At 55.0% G+C, this 18014-nt stretch overlaps 1 protein-coding gene across 1 annotated transcript in view; it reads right to left on the bottom strand.

Moving 5' to 3' along the window:
- HUWE1 (HECT, UBA and WWE domain containing E3 ubiquitin protein ligase 1) overlaps nucleotides 1-18014 on the bottom strand; it is a 96057-nt gene that overhangs the window by 4832 nt on the left and 73211 nt on the right. The window contains exons 62-83 of the mRNA XM_078614470.1: nucleotides 16900-17229; nucleotides 16328-16634; nucleotides 15694-15788; nucleotides 14922-15169; nucleotides 14247-14535; nucleotides 13829-13928; nucleotides 13117-13362; nucleotides 12549-12706; nucleotides 12255-12388; nucleotides 11484-11991; nucleotides 10743-10876; nucleotides 9690-9846; nucleotides 9046-9181; nucleotides 8272-8474; nucleotides 7113-7195; nucleotides 3962-4058; nucleotides 3159-3437; nucleotides 2524-2769; nucleotides 2117-2234; nucleotides 1559-1699; nucleotides 587-874; nucleotides 47-152 (exon numbers count right to left, since the gene is read on the bottom strand). Coding sequence (XP_078470596.1) covers nucleotides 47-152; nucleotides 587-874; nucleotides 1559-1699; nucleotides 2117-2234; nucleotides 2524-2769; nucleotides 3159-3437; nucleotides 3962-4058; nucleotides 7113-7195; nucleotides 8272-8474; nucleotides 9046-9181; nucleotides 9690-9846; nucleotides 10743-10876; nucleotides 11484-11991; nucleotides 12255-12388; nucleotides 12549-12706; nucleotides 13117-13362; nucleotides 13829-13928; nucleotides 14247-14535; nucleotides 14922-15169; nucleotides 15694-15788; nucleotides 16328-16634; nucleotides 16900-17229 — 4403 coding nt within the window. The remainder of the gene's footprint in view (nucleotides 1-46; nucleotides 153-586; nucleotides 875-1558; nucleotides 1700-2116; nucleotides 2235-2523; nucleotides 2770-3158; nucleotides 3438-3961; nucleotides 4059-7112; nucleotides 7196-8271; nucleotides 8475-9045; nucleotides 9182-9689; nucleotides 9847-10742; nucleotides 10877-11483; nucleotides 11992-12254; nucleotides 12389-12548; nucleotides 12707-13116; nucleotides 13363-13828; nucleotides 13929-14246; nucleotides 14536-14921; nucleotides 15170-15693; nucleotides 15789-16327; nucleotides 16635-16899; nucleotides 17230-18014) is intronic.

Below are 18014 nucleotides of genomic sequence, written 5' to 3'. Positions count from 1 at the left end.
CTACACAATAGGTGAGGGCGGAGACGGTGGCCGGTCGGCCAGGTACCTCTGTGCTGAAGGGTAGGTCGTAGCCCAGCGTGGACACGTTGTGCTCCAGGAGGTAGACGAGGCCCTGGTAGAAGGGGTAGTCCTCGCTCTCCATGTCCGTGTACCTGCCCACGCACCCACCGCACCGTTCGCGTGATGAAAAAAGCTCGCACTATAAACCACCGTCAACACTCCTGATATATTGGCACATCCGAGCTTAGCCAGTGTGCGGGGGGGGGGGGGGGCGCGCTCGTGGCAAGGGTGTTTTTTTTGCCACCGGTTATTTGTGCCGAACCGGAACCCAAACCGCGATACGGTGACCACACAAAAAGACATCCGAATCTGGCACGAGGGCAGCGCAGGGCTCCCAGAGGCGGCGTTTATGACGCATTCGTTGCATGCGACGTCAGCGACCGTTGACAGAGGGACAAACAACCCGGCGCGCCCAACCTCCCGAGCCGAGCCGGATCGTCTTGGCAAGGCCTTGGCGGAAAAGACGTTCTCGGCGGTCTACGGCGAGCGGGCGATATATCGTGACCGCCGCCACAGCGCAACTCACCGCACAGGCTTGCCCAGGATGTGCTTGTAGAAGGAGCGCGTGAAGTAGCACTCGAGCAGGCGGTTGTCGTACACCGCCTTGGCCACGATGCGCCCCACGAACTTGAAGTAGCTCAGGTGGTTGGAGTTGAAGTGCGACGAGGGGTTGATGGTGTAGGTGACGCGGTCGCCGGGTGACGTACGGAACAGCGCGTACATGGGGTTGAACATCTCGCGCGAGATGATGGTGTACCACTCGCGCAGCAGCCCGCCGGCGTCCTGCCCCTCCTCGCCCTCAAACACGATGTACCTGGCAAGACAGGCACGCGCGTCAATGACCCGCCCATGTAGGACATCTGCGAAAAAGAGCTTCGCGGATCATCGGATTCCTCCAGTCTAAACAAATAAAGAATACGACTGCAGCGTGGATTCACATCGCCCCTCGTGTTCATTCTGGATGGTGGTGATGCACCTTGCCTTGCTATAAAGAGGTCATTTGTTCGATGCATGGCAATCGGATTTTTTTTTTATAAAAGTCCTCGGAGGGTAGAATTTTGCTCAAGTGACAAACGAAACTAAACCTCGTGGGTTTTTTGTGCAGTCATTTGGTGACCAGGCCGAGACCAACAACTCACAGCCCTTAAATCACAGGCGGATGAAACAACGATTTAAACCCAGGCTCTCAAGGCAGCTGGGGGGGGTGGGCTCAGTGCCCTGGCAGGTTATCAGCCCCCTCTCCGGGTCTCTCGGTGCACGCCACCCAGGGCATTGATGTGCTTCAAAAACAAGCAGGCAAAATACACCTAACAACTTGGGTCGCAAGTTATCTTACTACCAAGGTGTTCAAAGGCGGCATTGGCGGACGTAGAAACTAGCCCCAGGGGGGGGGGGGGGGGGGGGACGGCTTTCACAACCAGCAATACCCAGAGAGACAAACTGGAACGCGCGGTAAGCGACAAGAATGCCGGCGCAGGTCCGTGGAGCGTTGCCGTACAGGCGGTTCTTCATTTCCTCGGGCGTGCGGCGGTGCAGCTCGCGGTACGAGTCCTCGAACACGTGGTCGCGCCGCACGTGCACCGCCAGGTCCTCGCGCCGGATCCCCTCGTCCATTCGCTCCAGCTCCTGCCGGAAATACCTGCACGCGCGCACGCGGGCGGAGAGTGGGGTGTGATTGCAGACAGAGGGCAGGGGTACGAGCACAGAGCGGTGCAAGAGCAGTGGTGAAGTTTGTTTACGATGAAGAGGTAACCTCGAACGTCGGGGCGGGCAATACGGGTTCAGGTTTAACAACAGCACAATGTGCAGGTACACACACGTGTAGGGTACGTGTGCAGGTGCGGATGTGAAGACGTGCACATAGAGGTGTCAAACCACGAGGTCAGGCGTAGGCATACAAGAGCAGATATGCAGGACACATTGGTGTTTGCGCACAGCTGTAGGCACAATAATGAAAGACAGGCGGAGGAAGTATAACCAGGAGCACGAGTACAGGTGTAGTAGAAGCAGGAGCACGGGGGTGAGAGAACAGGCGGGGCACGGGCAGCGTCGTCACCTCCTCTTGATGTCGAAGTCGAGCACGCGGATGTGGTCGACCAGCACGGCGAATGGTCCGTCGGCGAGGTGCGTCGTCGACTGCCGCAGGATCTGATTTAGCACCGTGCGGTGGGTTTCTGTGCGCGGCAGAGACGGGCGTTTACCACACATCGTCGTCGTCGTCATCGTCAGCCATGAGCAATCTCCAGTGCTGGATGACAACTCCCCAAGCAGGCTTATGCACTGTTCCGTCGACTATAAAAATAAAAGATTTGAAATATCATTTTTTAAAAATTAATTTGAAGTTAATCTGGTTAAAAAATTACATTTAAATCGGTGGAATCTCCATCATTGCGGTGCGGGGGTTCGCTTAACAAGATTCCCCCCCCCACCCATCACCCCCCCCCACCCACTCTTGCAACTCACCAGCAAACCGCAGGAACTTCTGGGTGTCGGGCGGAAGGCTGGAGGAGATGGTCATGGAGGAGGACTCGCGCGCGAAGAACGGGTCGCACAGCGAGGGGGAGGCGGGCGTGACGGGCGCCGGCGAGAGCGGCGGCGCCTCGTCGCGGATGTGCGACAGCTGGCTCTCCCGCGTGTCGCGCACCGGCGGCTTCGTCTCGCGCTCCGTCGCGTGCACGATGAAGAACGCCTCCACCGCCGGCTGCAGAACTGTGGGGCCGCGCGACGACCAACACACACACGTGACCGATGAGGCTCGCAAAAGTCGAAACCGGTTTGAAGTTGTGTGAACAAGGGAATAGAACCTGCCAAACATCACCCCCTCTTGTGTTAAGTCTTGTAACTTCAGCGAGGGTTAACTCGGTTGACACAATCACTTGTCACTTAGCGCAGTGATTCATTACTTTATTCGTACGGCCCCATCAGTTTGCCTTTAAAATGTACGACTGTACGTTGTGTTTGGAAAGCCATTCCATGGAGTCCGTCCGTATCCTCCGGCAAAAGCGCGTTCCATACAACGGCCGGCGATGCGAGTGCCGGACACTGCTCTGCACCGGTCACAATGAGGACACACTTCTCCTCAACGGTTCAAGACTCACCCAGCACGGCATGCTGGTCGTGGGAATCGGACAGCTCCTTGAGGCAGTCTCCCAGCATGTCCCACAGCTCCTCCAGGTCCAGCTGCACGCTCAGGCGCGGCAGCTCGGAACTCTTGTCCTCCTCCTCGTCCTCCTCGTCTTCGTCCTTCAGTTCCGACGCCCGGGGAGCCGGAGATGCCGACGCCGCTGCCGCACCACCGGCTGCGGCGCCGGCGCCAGCAGCTGCTCCTGCTGCTGCCGCGCCTGCGGCTGGTCCCGCTGCTGCGCCTGCAGCGGTGTCTGTAGAGGGTGAGCGACAACAAGAAGAATAAAAGCTTATAGAGCAGACAATTGTGAGATACGGTGGAGAAAGTGGGACACGGGTAGTCCTGGGGAAAGGAGGGATATTGATTTAAACTCTCCCAACTTCTCCCTTCTCATATCACCCACTCTCCACGAACCTTGCTGTACACGAACTCGAAGCGAGCAAAGAGTCAGAGAAACCCACAAACAAAGACCCATAGATCCATACACATTTTCAAAAATACCCATAGACGCTCACAGACCTACAATAGCCGTGGCTGCTTTTTTTCAATAAAATGTCCACACTTCCCGTAACGCCTCTCGAGATAAAATTTACACGCTATAAAAATCCATACCAACAATTAATCCTGACCAACGAACACCTGCATGCCAGGCAAGTCTCAACTGGCCTGGGGAGAGAGGCTGCCCTGGTGACGCCACGGAAGGGTGTGGGGGGGCGCTGCGTGGGCCACACGTGTGGCAGGGAGGGGAGGGTGGTGGGGGTAAGGGTGGGGTCGAACCTTGCTGTGCGGCATCCTGGGACGCGGGCGACGGCTGGTCCACCTCCATGGGGGAGTCCTCCCGCCTGGACGATGCCTCCACCTGCCCCGCCTCCGGCTGTCCGCACATCAACCAACGCGAGCGGTGAAGGCTCCTTCCGTCGCGGTCGACAATTTTACCCGTTCACGAAGTAGCTTTGATTTCTTTTTACACTAACATGCACATTGTATCCGCTTTGTAAACTCAGGGACGACCTCTTACGAAGTCTCGACGGGCGCTCACCTTTGTCCTAAATTAACGCCGACGAAAGGGCAAGAGTGTGAACGTCAACCGCCCTCCCCTGCCTACAGCACGCCCTCCTCGGCAAACGGCGCTCACCACCACCACAACGGGCGAATAAACGTCCACTCGCGTAAGCACCGAACAGTCACACTTCGCTCTCGGCTTGCCTTGCCACCACAAAACAACGTGAAGGAAGACACAACCCTTGAGCATGCGTGGAATCTCGGAACGCTTTCCCAAAACGCATTTGTCCTCGGAAATATCGAATTGCTGAGAATTATCATTTACATTCCAAGTTGCACAGCGAGTTGACATCACACGAAGCTCTCCAGCTCAAGTGACGCCATCTCAAAAAATTAACTGTCATTTTGGAACGGGGAATTTTTGGTACTTACTCACCCTTGAGAGCAGAAAAGGAATGACATTTTAGTGACTTTCTAGAGTACTGCCACAGCCGTGCAACTTATTTATTAGGTATAGCCCTGTCTGCCCCGTGCCACTAACACCGAGGGCAACCCAACGCCTCCACTTGTCAAAGTCCCGTGTCATCCCGTGTCATCGCCGCTCAGAGCTCTTTCCATGTTCGACTCTATTCTTGCGCATGACGGCAACATGGTACAGGAGGTCAATGCCAATGTGGCGGTCTGCTGCTGGCCACGATGAGAGGGCTTCAAGAGTTAAGAATTCGTGTTGTTTTTTGCTGTTCCCCCTCCTCCGTTGAAGGAGCACAGGACAGTGTGGGAACACTACATGGTCTTCTAGCTTGAGTTGCCAGGCCACAATCGCGACTGTCGCTTTTTATTTTATTTTAGTTCATGCAGGAGATGTGTGTATTGGCCTGAAGTTGATGGTCTGATGCGATTGATGGTTCCGCCACCAGTGTCTTCGAGGACGAGGAATGTCAAAGCCAGGTGGGTATGATATTTTTGGTTCTCGAATGTCACACCTGTGGGTGCGACACCCCGCTCTGTTTAGTTCCAGCTCATCGGTACTCAGCAGTTAAGAGCGGGGGACTGCAGTACTCTTTAAACACAACTTCAATGCAGCGATGTCGCACTCAAGTGCTGGTGTAACATAACGGACTTGACGTAGTAGCGCGTCTGCTATTGGCGGCACTCGCTAACATCTACTTTGACGTCTTCTTGGTTCTTTCGGTAAAGTCACGTAGAATGGAAATAATAAAATAATAAAAATAAAACATAATAAAATAATTCTCACGACGTTTCGGCCACAATGCAGTTACTGCGGCTACATACTATTAACATTCCTTCCCTTTATTAATGTTACCCCTATCCCCTCCCTTTTATGCTGCTAATCCTGCATAATGCACGGGCATAATATGACTTTAAACCCCCCGCCAAACCTCCTACGCATTTCACAAGACGTACTAATCGCATATCTGCGGCGCTCTTTCCCTTCCATCCCAGCTTTAATAGACACTCCAAGCGTGGGGTGTGTCATTCAGACTCTGTCTACTCGACAGACCTGTTTCTCCACCTGAGGACGGCTGCTTGCGTTGTGGCCGATACATCGTGAGAATTATTTTATTATGTTTTATTTTTATCATTTTATTATTTCCATTCTACGTGATGACTTTACCGAAAGAACCAAGAAGATGAATCCCTGCAGTCACGAAAGAAGCTTTCAATCGAAATCTACTTTAACGTGTTTTTCTCACCAACAAAGCTTCACTCGCGTGTCGGACAACGCGCGCGCGACCACACAGCCTGCACGTGTGTGCTTCGGCAGGAGATGCCACGGACAATTTGGTCTGCGTCTTCCTCCAGGAGGCACGCGGCCAGAGGGTGCTCACGACACCAACAACACAACGCGCGGCCCTCACAGCCGCACGCCACAGTCGTCGTCGTCAACGCACACGAGTCAACAAAACCAAGGGACGGTCACAACAACTTCACGCCGAGCGAAGGCTAAAGCCACCGCCCCCCCCCCGTGTAGAGATTGCAGAATGCAAGCCGCAGCAGCAGTTTGCCCAAGGGTCGCGCAAGGAGATGCGTAACGTAGATTTGCGTTTAATTTGGCCCTTTTTCTCGTCGGGAATCGTTACGAATTAAAGAGCGTTTGGGAGCGTAAAATAAAACAATTGGGCTTTATCTGTGCCACCAACGTCGGGATAGTTTGTCCAGCGCAGTGTTACTTAAAGACAACTCAAAAGCAAGCGTCCATCCATCTTGTAGACAGACACGAGGCCGAGTGTCTCGGGCTGTCAGACTCAAGTTCGAAGCTCCGTCCATCAGTAAAAGCCTACAATACACGCAGGTTTTAGCAGTAACTTCGATTACAAGCGTGGTCTTTGGTGTTAGGCCACATGTTGAGCATTTCTTCTCTCGAACTTTCGCCATGCACAACCGCAGGCATCATCAGGAGCTCAAGTGAAGAATCTCCCTCCGCAGTGGTGTGCGGTGAAAGTTTGAGAAAATTAATTTTTTAAAACATGCGGACGATCCCAAAAGACCATGCTAAGATCACGACAATTCCATTCGTTAACTCAATGCGGTGGGTGACGACGGCATGTTGCTCAAAGTGCAACGAGAACTCGCCTGACCGAGACAATGATGTCTTTCTTTCTTAATTAACGAAGCTTCAAATGATCGATCGGACAGCGCTGTACGCAAGGTCTGCGCGAGCCATCTACGGGACGAGGGACGTTTGCCTCTTGGAATACGTTCGGTTGCATTTTCATAATTTAACGCTCATTTACCGCGGGGGGGAGAGGAAGAGAAAAAAACCGGCACCGCATAAATTTCGTTAACAGAAACGTGAACCGGCCAATGGACCCGCAGGTTTTGCTGGCGCCCAGGCCTGGAGACTAACCGCTGCCTCGTGCTGCTGCTGCTGCTGCTGGCGGAGGTGCCTCTGTCCCTCCCTCACCAGCTGCATGATGGCGTCCGCCTCTGCCTCCAGCTGCCGTACGGCCGCCTGAATGCTGCTCGCCGTCGCCAGGCTCGACGAACCTGCACGTGGGCGAGCGTGTGTGTGGGTAAGTGCGGGTGGGGGGTGAGCGTGGGTACGTGTGTGTGGGGTGAGTGTGTGCGTGTGTGTGGGTAAGTGCGGGTGGGGTGAGCGTGGGTACGTGTGTGTGGGGTGAGTGTGTGGGTGGGGTGAGTGTGTGGGTGGGGTGAGTATGGGTGGGGTGAGTGTGTGCTTGTGGGTGGGGTGAGTATGGGTGGGGTGAGTGTGTGCGTGTGGGTGGGGTGAGTATGGGTGGGGTGAGTGTGTGCGTGTGGGTGGAGTGAGTGTGTGCGTGTGGGTGGGGTGAGTGTATGTGTGTGGGTGGGGTGAGTGTATGTGTGTGGGTGGGGTGAGTGTGTGCGTGTGGGTGGGGTGTGTGTGTGCGTGTGGATCGGGTGACCGTGGGGGTGTTTGGGTAGGGTGAGCGTGGGTGTGTGTGCGTTGCAGTGCGTGTGCCGATGAGTTGTAGGTGTTCGTATGTTGAGTGTGTGTGACAATGAGGGTATGCAGGTGTGTTCGTGTATGCAGGTGTGTTCGTGTATGCAGGTGTGTTTGGCAGTGTGTGTACGCGATAGCGTGCCAGTGGGTGTTTCGGTAAGTATGTTTTCATGTGTGTGTGCGCGTTTGCAAGGGCGGGATGTGTGTTTGTGGTTGAGTGCAATGAGCATATTTCAGTCATATTAAGAACAATCAAGAACACAAGTTTGCAATGTTAACTCGTACATCATTACTTAATACTTTATTTCTGAGTTATTACTACTCAATACCAAAAGGATACATAATTCCACTTTAAAATTTAAATTAAATAGGCTGGATGACATGACATCGCAATCTAGAATGACCTGCCCCACCCACCATTGTGGTGTATTGCTGGGTGGGCCAGAGGCGGGGGGGGGTGGGAAGATTTAGAAAGTTACCCATTGATTCAACTACCTCGCTAGACGGCAAGATAAAACCAAGCCGGCCAATCTCTGCATTGCAAGCTCAGCGTGCAAACCGTTAACAACCGCGGCAGCCAACCAACCCACGACGCGACCACGTGCAGCAAGGCCGTCATTCGGCGGTCTCAGCCACTCACTCTGCCGGACGCTCTGCTTGGCCTTTTTGTGCGCGCGCCGCGCGGCGTCGCGAAGCTGTATGATGACCTGCAGGATGCGCAGGAAGAACTTCTGGCTCGACGTCTTGGATGTGAGCAGGGACATGGAGGGCAGCTGGAGTTCGCGCCCGGCCAGCGACCGCTTGTTGCCGGCCACGATCACCACGCTCTCCGACATGTCGAACCTGCCGAGGAGGGGCGAGATGACGCCGCCGCGCTCCGTGTTACGGTCAGAGCCGCGCGCACACCGTAACACCATTGCTGTTGTCTAACCACCTCGTGCCTCCACACCCTCCCCCACCCCCCGCCTTCCCTAAGGAGTGGCAGATTTAAATCGTTTTGCTGAGCAGTCTGTCCAGGTGTCCTATTCGAGATGATTTGCGTTAATATCTTGATGTTTGTTTTGGTACTGTGTGCACTTGGAAATGTCCAAGGTAAGCCCACCCATTATTTATAATGTGCGCATGCAGAGCTTTTTTCGCACCGTACGTAGCTAACTGCGTGAATCAAAGGTACATGCATATGCAATCGTCCTTGGAAATGTTTAATAATTGGTAACGGTAGCGCTTGCGCAAGGTGTGTTGAACGAACACGACAAACGACCACACGGACGCGCGTGACCGTTCTGAATAAAACATGGAACAAGACGATAGACCAAAAACGGACATGACAAACGAACCAAACAGCTACCACGAACAAGCCAGACGACCGATTAACGCCACGAACAGAGTCAACGAGCCAAGGCAGAGGGCGCACCTGCTCATCATGAGCCCCTTCATGCGGGCGGCGTGGGGGTGCTCCTCCGTGCTCGTCGCCTCGGGGGGCCCACACTCCTCCAGCTGCTTGCGCGCCGCTTCCAGGTTGTACTCGCGCAACTCGGCCAGCAGCATGCCTGCCCCACGGCGCGGGGAGAAATGTGGGTGGGGGGGGGCAACCACAGCCAGGGTCATTGCGGGCGTGGCGAGGTTCGCGGTGGAGGTGGTTGAGTGGGCAACGTGGTGGTGATTCTAGATTAGAAGTTTTCGTGACTGCAAGGGTCCATACTGTTTTTTTTCGGTAAAGTCACGTTACGTGACGTTACGTGACTTTACCGAAAAAACCAAAGAGAACGTGGTGGTGGGTTGGGTGGGAAGCATGGTAGTTGGGTGGGAAGTGTGGTGGAGCTGGTTGGGTGGGAAACGTGGTGGTTGGGTGGGGAAAGCAGGGTTGTGGTGGTGGGGTGGTTGGGTGGGAAGAGCAGCGGTGGAGTGAGGAGTTTGGTGGAGGTGTTTGAGTGGGAAGTGTGGTGGGTATTGGGGGGTAGTTTGTTGGCATATGTGGTGTTAAGTTGGGCGAGTTGGAATGGCTGGGTCGGATTCTGTGGTGGAGGTGGCATGGCGGTGGAGCGCTGTGGGCCGCACCGATCTGCTGGCAGATGGTGTGTCCGAGGTGGCGTGCGCCAAACAGCAGCAGGCGCAGCACCGAGTCCCGCGTGGGGCCGTCTCCGCGCGACAGCTGCAGCAGCAGATTCGCCGCGTCCTCCAGGCCCTCCTCCGAGCAGGAGTGTGATGTCAAAACCTGCGGCCCGGGTGACACGCATACAAATTAATGACCCGAGTCGACGAATATAACACGACGAGAGCCAGACGTTGGCTTGCATAAACTAACACATAAGTCCATAATCAACGTTTTTGGGTTAGATCGCGTTATTTATAAATGTGTCGTAACCCTCCACCACCCGACACGGCCAATCAGTAAAAAAGTGTCACGTTGACAAAAGACAAATAGTTCACTACCACCGGTGTGTTGAAGCGTGAAACCACAACATTTACAATTTTTGAGTACGACGTTTCGCTGGTAATTGCATCCAGCATCATCGGGCAATTCGCTGGATGCAATTACCAACGAAACGTCGTACTCAAAAATTGTAAATGTTGTGGTTTCACGCTTCAACACACCGGTGGGCTAAAGCAATAAACTATTTGTCTTTTGTCAACGTGACACTTTTTTACTGATTGGCCGTGTCGGGTGGTGGAGGGTTACGACACATTAATAAATAACGCGATCTAAACCCAAAAACGTTGATTATGAATAATATTGGTCACGAAAGCCTACGTGTTAAACTAACACACAAGTCGTGAAGATGCAAGGTTTTGGTTAAATAAAGGAGGTATGAATGACAAGCGCCATTCTCTCCTTGTCACGAGTCGGGGTACAAGTTTGAGTTGAATCAATAATAGATCATTATATATTGGTGCCGAATGATTCTGTACGCTCGCATTTTCACCGTACTGTCTCGTGTATAACGCCCATGTCGTTTGCAGCGCACGTTACTGCCTGCAACGTAGTGTATACGCTTCGATCTATGATCTCTTCTAACAGGTGAATTGGTACCAGGCAAAGGTAGCTAAGGGTTAGATCTTCACATTCCTAGAGGGGGACACAGAGGGGTAAGAAGGAGACCAGACGCTCACATCGACAGCAAGTTGCAGCTGTTTCTCGGTGAGGCCGACGTGGGCCACGGTGCAGTCAAAAGACATCGCCGGCGAAGCGACCTCCGTCCCGACATCGATTGGCTTGCTGCTGGCGCCCGTGCTTGCCGACGTGCCTTCGGAACAAAAAAACATGAGCGACGGTTGTGAGTGGGCAAAGGCAAAGGGGGCTCAACTTGGGCCTGAGTCTGGGTCTTAGGCGATTTCAACTGGTATCTCAGGAAGTTAATGCTCTTGGTCTGGTCACCAACGGCTGACAATAAAAATATGGTTCTCACTTCATTTGCTCGATTCCAGCCACGAGAATATTATCGATTAATTTACAAATGCTCAAAACCCGGTTAATAAAAAAAGGTGTATAAAATACTTTCATTGAAGAAGTGACTTCAGAATATTCTTTGGTTCTTTCGGTAAAGCCACGTGGCTTTACCGAAAGACCCAAAGAATATGAATTTCTGCAGTCACGAAAGCTTTAAGTCAAGATTTGTCTTCAGAATGTATTCTACAAAATCCTCTTACAGAGTTGCTCTCTGACATGGAGGAGCACTGCTTGCCAATTTAATTCCAAATCAAACATCTTTCTCCGACGACAACCAAGTAATGCTGTAGCGCAATTTGAGAGATTTAAAAGTGCAAAAAAAACCTAATCAATATTAGAACAAACACTTCAACATATTTTCCCAACGACCCTAAATAACCACTGCTCGCGCTGGCGCCCCTCACCCGTGCTGGCCGGCACCGCGTGCGGCGTGGGAACCTCCGTGGCCTTGGCGCCGGTGCCGTCGGGCAGCGCGATGGACACGAGCGACAGCAGCCGCAGCAGCTTCTCGGTGAGCAGGGAGCTGCGACGGATGGTGCCGTGCGCCAGCATGTTGAGCAGCTGGCCCAGCGGGGACGACTCCAGGCTGCTCTGCCCCGACTCCGACTCGGACACGCCGGCCGGCAGCGCCCGCACGGACGCCTTGCCCTTGCGGCTCACGTTCATGTTGTCCAGCTTCACCAGCAGGTCCCAGAAGTCGGTGGAGATGCTGGCGGGGAGACACGCGAACGGGGAGGCGGCCGCGGAGGCCGAGGACCCCAAGGAGGCGTTCGACGGGGAGACCAGCGCGCCCGACAGACCGCCGGGCGTGGCGCCGCTGCCGATGCCCCAGATGGTGAGTTTGGAAGATTTGTCGTCACCGGCGGGGAAGCCCTCGCGAGGCTTTATCTGCGTGAAGTGGCCCGGGAAGACCTGCGAATCGCACAGTGAGCGGTAAAATACCTTGCGTCATGGAAAATGTATTACAGAACGGCTTCTAAAGTTATTTCAATTGGCCTAATTTACTTCAATAGGCCCCATAGATCATACAAGGTAGGACAAACGAGATCGGCAAGGCAAATGCGGAAGGGAAGCAATGATTCATAGATTCATAAATGTTTTACAATGATAACACAAGTATCTAATCATGAGTATATAATGTATTATATACGGCAAGATAGCCTGGCGGTGCTTACCTTGGCGAGCTGCACCAGCGTGTCGAGGACGTGACGGCACACGACCGGCGCCGCCTGTGGGTGGATGTGCACCGCTGTGCCGCAGCCGGCGCTGTGCCGGTCCGAGTGCTTCCTCCCGCCGGCGCCCGGCGTGCCTGGCGCCGCATTGATTGTCGTGGTGCCGCTACCCCCCGCCGCCTCCTCCTCCGCCGCCTCCTCCTCCGCTTCCGGCGCAGCTGGGCGTGACGCACACGCTGCCGGCACCCTGCGATGCCCCGCTGCCGGCGCCGCTGTTCCCAGAGCTGGCGCTGCCACGCTGGATCTGGAAGATGTTGGTGCGGCAGCCGAGGGCGGCGTCCATGGAGACCGAGAGCCACGAGAGCTGACCGGTGGAGGCCGAGATCGTGCCGCGGCCCTCCAGCGTGTCGTGCGTTGAACTCAACTTGCGCTTGCCCTTCTCGTCAGACGATTGCCTGCGCCGTCAGACACGGTGGGGAATTAAGCACATCGTGCAGGGCACTGCGCTGTGTGACGGTAGTTGTGATGGTGGCAAGGGCAGTGGCGACAGTGGTGGCTTGTAGTGGCAGTTGTAATGATGGTGATGCCTGCCACGGTGGTGACGGCAGTGGCGTGAGTGGAGGCTGTGGTGGCGGTGGTGGTGGCAGGACTGCCGGGGGTGTTATTTGTTGAAAGTGAAAATGGTGAAGAGAGCAGCGGTGATGGTTGGTGGCTGTAAAGACAGCGGTGACAGCGACAGAACCGTAGGTGGCAGCATGGCGGCAGAACTGAACACAACGGGGGCGATGTTCAGTGGTGGCGAAGACGGTGGTGCTGGTGGTGACGGGCGTAAGCGATAGTGATCATGGCAGCAATGGGGCAGCACCTGGGACCCTCGAGACACAGTTCGCTCTCGCTGCTGCGCTGCAGGATGGAGAGCAGGCTGCGGATGACCCATCCACGTGTCGGCGTGTGGTAGCACAGGTTGCGCAGCACGCGGTGCAGGCGGCTCGTGTTCAGCTTGGGCTCGTCCACAAAGAGCAGCACCAGCAGGCAGGACAGCGCCTCGTGATCCAGGAGCTGGCGCCCGCGCAGGCGTAGCCAGCTGTCCGTGGTGTTGGCAGCTGTCGTTCTGTTTCGCCAAAGAGGATTGCAAAGTAACGGTTGATCGGGTCCAGCGTTGTTGCCGCAACGTGCGTGGCGGAGGAGCCCGGTGTGTTTATTTCAGCTCGCATTCAAATTAAGCAAGCTGTTATACACCCAGAGACGGATAGCGGAACGCACGGATCGGGGAACTAATGCAAAAAAGAAAATCACATTGTTAAGGAACATAAAGTGGGCTTGGGTAGACCACATCATGGCGAGAAAGGATGATAGCCAATGGACGAGACTGGTGAGGCAGAAAACGAAGTCTTCATCAAGCAGTGGATATTATATTTATTCTCTCTCCATGTTAATTTTCTCAATGTGTTCTAACACACACAACGATGCCCACGCTGACACCTGCATTGATGCCTCTGTATTGCATGGTGCATCGGGAAGGTAATGACGACGAAACGAGAAAGAGGTGTGGGGGATAGGCTGGAGGTATCACCCACCTGGCCTGGTTGCTGTTGCCCCACTGGAATCCACCTCCGCGGGTCATTGTGAGGCGCGTGTACTGCACCCCACGGCTCCCGCTCAGCCTTCCTGTCAGCCCTGTGGTGTGGACAATGGGGAAGGGAGGCACAGAGCAAGCGGAACTTGAAACCCTGTTTTCATAGGCGATCATCGACACGCTCCACGTGCGTTCAGCTAGAGCAACTGGTCAAGAGTTCCATCTGTTGACGACTGCCATTCGCAATGCAAGGGCAGCAGTGATCACAAATGTTTTTTTTGAACTGCTTTGTGTTTAAGTTTGTTGTTCTTCCCCCGCTCCTCCGATTACCAAGATTGCCTACGTATGGTTTCCACTAGCGGTGCTAGCGGCAACGAATCACGACTCGTCGACTGCCCACCCCCCCCCGCCCCGCTCACCGGTGCTGCGCAGGATGGCGGAGAGCGCCGACGAGTTGCTGTGCGAGAAGAGCCGCTCCTGCATGAGCTGCCGGTGCCGGGCCTCCAGCTCGCGACGCAGCGCCTGCGCCTCGGCCGCGATGTCGGGCGGCAGCACGGCGAGCACGCTGTCGTCCATGTCGGCCAGCACGCTCTGACGCAGTGCCGACGGCAGCGTCTGGATGAAGGTCACGGGGTCGACTGGCGCTTCCGGGTTGGGGTTGGCGGCCATCTCGCGCCGCTGCTGCTCCGCGCGCTGCTGCGCCAGCACCTGGGTTAACGAGAAGGTACCGGTCGCGGTTGCACGTGGATGCTTAAATACTGCCGCCACTCGCTCTCTGGATGATGGCTGGCAGGGCTGGAACACCGATGAAAATGGATTGTTGATGCAGTCGTTTGCTCAATTGATCATTAAAATTTCAAGTAAAATTTATGCTGGTGATAAAACTATATTCCGCTAATACGCAGACCAAAACGGCACCAGGAAAATGGGCAATTTGGAGACAACGCACATGATACGGCGCAACACAAACTAAAGACGAACATACAGCAGTACATACAAGACAGTACAATAAGACACGACAGTGCACATAAATAAGACAGTACAAAAAACAGGAAGGCTGCTTATATAACAACACTACCGCACTCCACACCTACCTCTTCCTGGATGGAGGGCGGCAGTGCGGCGAGAAACTCTGGGTTGACCTCGGTGACCCCCTGCTGGGTCGTGGTGGCGGTCGAAGAGGGGACGGCGGCGGTGGCCACGGAGGAGGAGGGGCCGGCGCCGCCGGGCGGGCGCGAGGGCGGACGGATTCCCAGCTGGTTCTGCAGCACCTCCTGGCGGATGTCCTCCGGCAGCGCTGCGAGGAACGACGGGTCCACTCCCTCCGGGAGACTGATTCCTGGTGACGCCAACGGAGCAGAGCGTGGGGGGCGTGCGGTGGAGGAGCTCACTTGAGCGGGCCAGCGTGGCCAAAATGAGTTGGCGGCGTTGTGCGCTTACCGCCCCCATATATACGCGTGGGTTTTATCGGGGCGCTCTCCGGTTTCCTTCCACGCGCATAACAATGACAAGAAAATGAATCGGTCCTAATGGCCCAATTGCAGGTGGCCTCCTGAAAAAGTACTGCGACTCACTGAGACTTACCAAGATGCATAAGTGGCATTCATTGTAAAAAGCATTCGTCCAGATTAGAGATTTCATTTATGGGTAAGCACCTGATGATGCAAAACCTAAAATATTCTCCAAATAAAAAAATATAAAACACAGGACCATTATACCTGACAACGGCTTTCATAGCCCATGAAGAGCTCACACATTGTCTGTGACCTAACTGGGTGCTACCAAGGTTTGATCGTGCAGCTAGCAACCCGTCAAGAGCCAAGTGGGTTTGGGGGTGGGTAGTGTTTGGGGTGCGAGCGGTACCAGCAAGGGGATCTTCGCTGGAGGTCGGTGGGGTGTCCTGTGGGGTTCCCTCGCCTGGTGTTCCGGACTCTCCGCCAGATGGTGGCTGATCTTCAGAGCTTGAGTCGCACGCGCGGAGCACACAAACCGCATCGACGGTTAAAAAAATAAAAACTTTTGTAGCTTTAGTGGACAGGACTTCATAATTCGGGGCGACCCCCACGAAGGTTAAGGCAGGCACGAAGCTGCGTCTTGTGTGGAGGTGCTGAAGCCACCAAGGGCAGAGGACACGGGGAGGCGTGATTTACTGTGTAATGGAAGCGAGTTTGAATCCCCATGCCATTTCCTTTGGTATGTAATTTACAGCAGACTACACATTAGTGATATTACAAAAAATGTGGTAACTCCTGATTCTCCAAGTAAAATATATGTGTTAACAATGCAGGCTTTTATCTGTTACAATAAGGCAATTCTTCAGACCCCCCCCCCCCTTAACTATCCACAGCGATATTTAGCGGGGTCAGTTTACTGACCATGCGCCTCCAAAGTCTACCAAGTCATTGTGGGCACTGGCCACAGACACCTCCTGTGCCACCACCGTTATCAGTACACACACACACAACAAGAGGGGGGGAGTGGTGGTGGTGCAGTCAGTTACCGTTCGGCTGACCCCTGGCCCGTCTCCTCCGTGCTGGCTCCTTCTCCGCCTCGCCCCGCCCCATCGCTGGCACGTGCCCTGCGCGTGGCCGCCGCCGCCGCCGCCGCCACCACCGGGCCGTCCTGCCCATCGGCGCCGCCATCGTCGGCGCCGCCGCCGGCCCCGACGGATGCTGGGCTGCTCACTTCCATGGGGGAGCCGCCCTCCAACTGGCTGCTCACGCCCGTGAGCGCGTCCGAAGCCTCCGTGCGCTCGGACACCTGCGAAGCTGCACGGGCGGCGGGACGTGCGGGGCGCAAGCGGAGCGCTGCTTAGCAGGCGCATGCGACAATGCACTGATTAAAACGCGTCCTTGCACTCGCGATACACGCATCAAACAGAAAGAGACGAGGCGATTTAGACAGTGCGCGCATCGTTTACGGAGAACTTTTCGCACCGTACGTAGCCAACCGCGCTAAGCGGGGTTGGAGAGGTGGCGCGGTGGTTGGTGCAATGCGCCATGATGCTGACAAATGCACTATCATCAGCCGTGAGCTGAAACCACATCCCCACGGCGCTCGTGCACGACTCACATATCGTGTGCGCAGGAGAGGTCTCCATTTGCTGCCCGTCGGACGTCAGACCCGGGAGATCAGAGGTGGCGACGGGAAGGTTGTTGGAGGCAGCGCCGGCCAGGTCGGAGGTGGAAGTGGCGAGGTCAACGGGCTGCTGCGTGGGCGCAAGAGGTGGGATCGGCTGCTGCTGCTGCTGTACGGCAGGCAGCGGCACTGGCAGCGCGGCGCCCTCCGGGGTGAGAGGAGCCAGCACCTCGGACAGCGCCGCCGTGGAATCGCTGGACGCAGAGCCCGAGGGGTCGCCTTCCGAAGAGGAGTCTTCAGGAACGCCGTCGGCACGCCGTCCGGCTAAACGCGCACGGACCGACACTCTTGGTCAGTCAATACCTCGCCTGTTATCCAGGAGGTCGTGGATTTGATCCCCAACCCCGACACCTGTATATTTAGAGTTTGCATGTTCTCCCCGTGGTCGTGTGGATTTTCTCCGGGTCCTCCGGATTTTCCCTTCACATTTAGAAACATTTGTTTAGAGTATTTGGCTGCTATGAATTTCCACGTGATAAGCCACTTCGTTGAGCTATCATTTGTGGCCAGGTCGACTGAGCTATATAAGCGATATCGCTCAGTGGGCCTTACTTGGTAAAATTAAAAAGTTTATAGTTTTTCTATAATCGCAGTGTGCTACACAGTCCGTGTTAGCTTCCACCTTCCACTTCACCCACCCCGAGTAATCACATCCAGTACCGCTTCGTGAATGGGAACGATATAGGGCAAACAGTGACGCTCTTCACACGCCCACATGCATCAAAAGCGATCCCACGAAGTCCGTACTGCCGCCACCCAACGCCCCACCTCGGGCACAGCACCGCAACAACAACCGAGAGTGAAGGGAGGGGTAAACTGTGGACCCACTCAAACATCCTAATCACTGGGCATGAAAGATTTGCATGTGGATTGGGGGGGGGGGGCATTCATCCAGCAGTGGATTGATCATGACTGATGATAATGAGGGCCCAAACTTTATAGGGCAATCGAGTCAGCGAGGCTCTCCTGGATAAACGTACGACGCGAGATATGGGAGGGGAGACACGCTGAGAGGGAGGGAGCGAGTGAGCGGTGGGGGGGGGGCTCTG

This window comes from Lampetra planeri, chromosome 44 (genome assembly GCF_965212315.1).
Source record: "Lampetra planeri chromosome 44, kcLamPlan1.2.h2, whole genome shotgun sequence".
Classification (NCBI taxonomy): Eukaryota; Metazoa; Chordata; class Hyperoartia; order Petromyzontiformes; family Petromyzontidae; genus Lampetra; species Lampetra planeri.
This window is presented reverse-complemented; position numbering and strand designations above follow the sequence as displayed.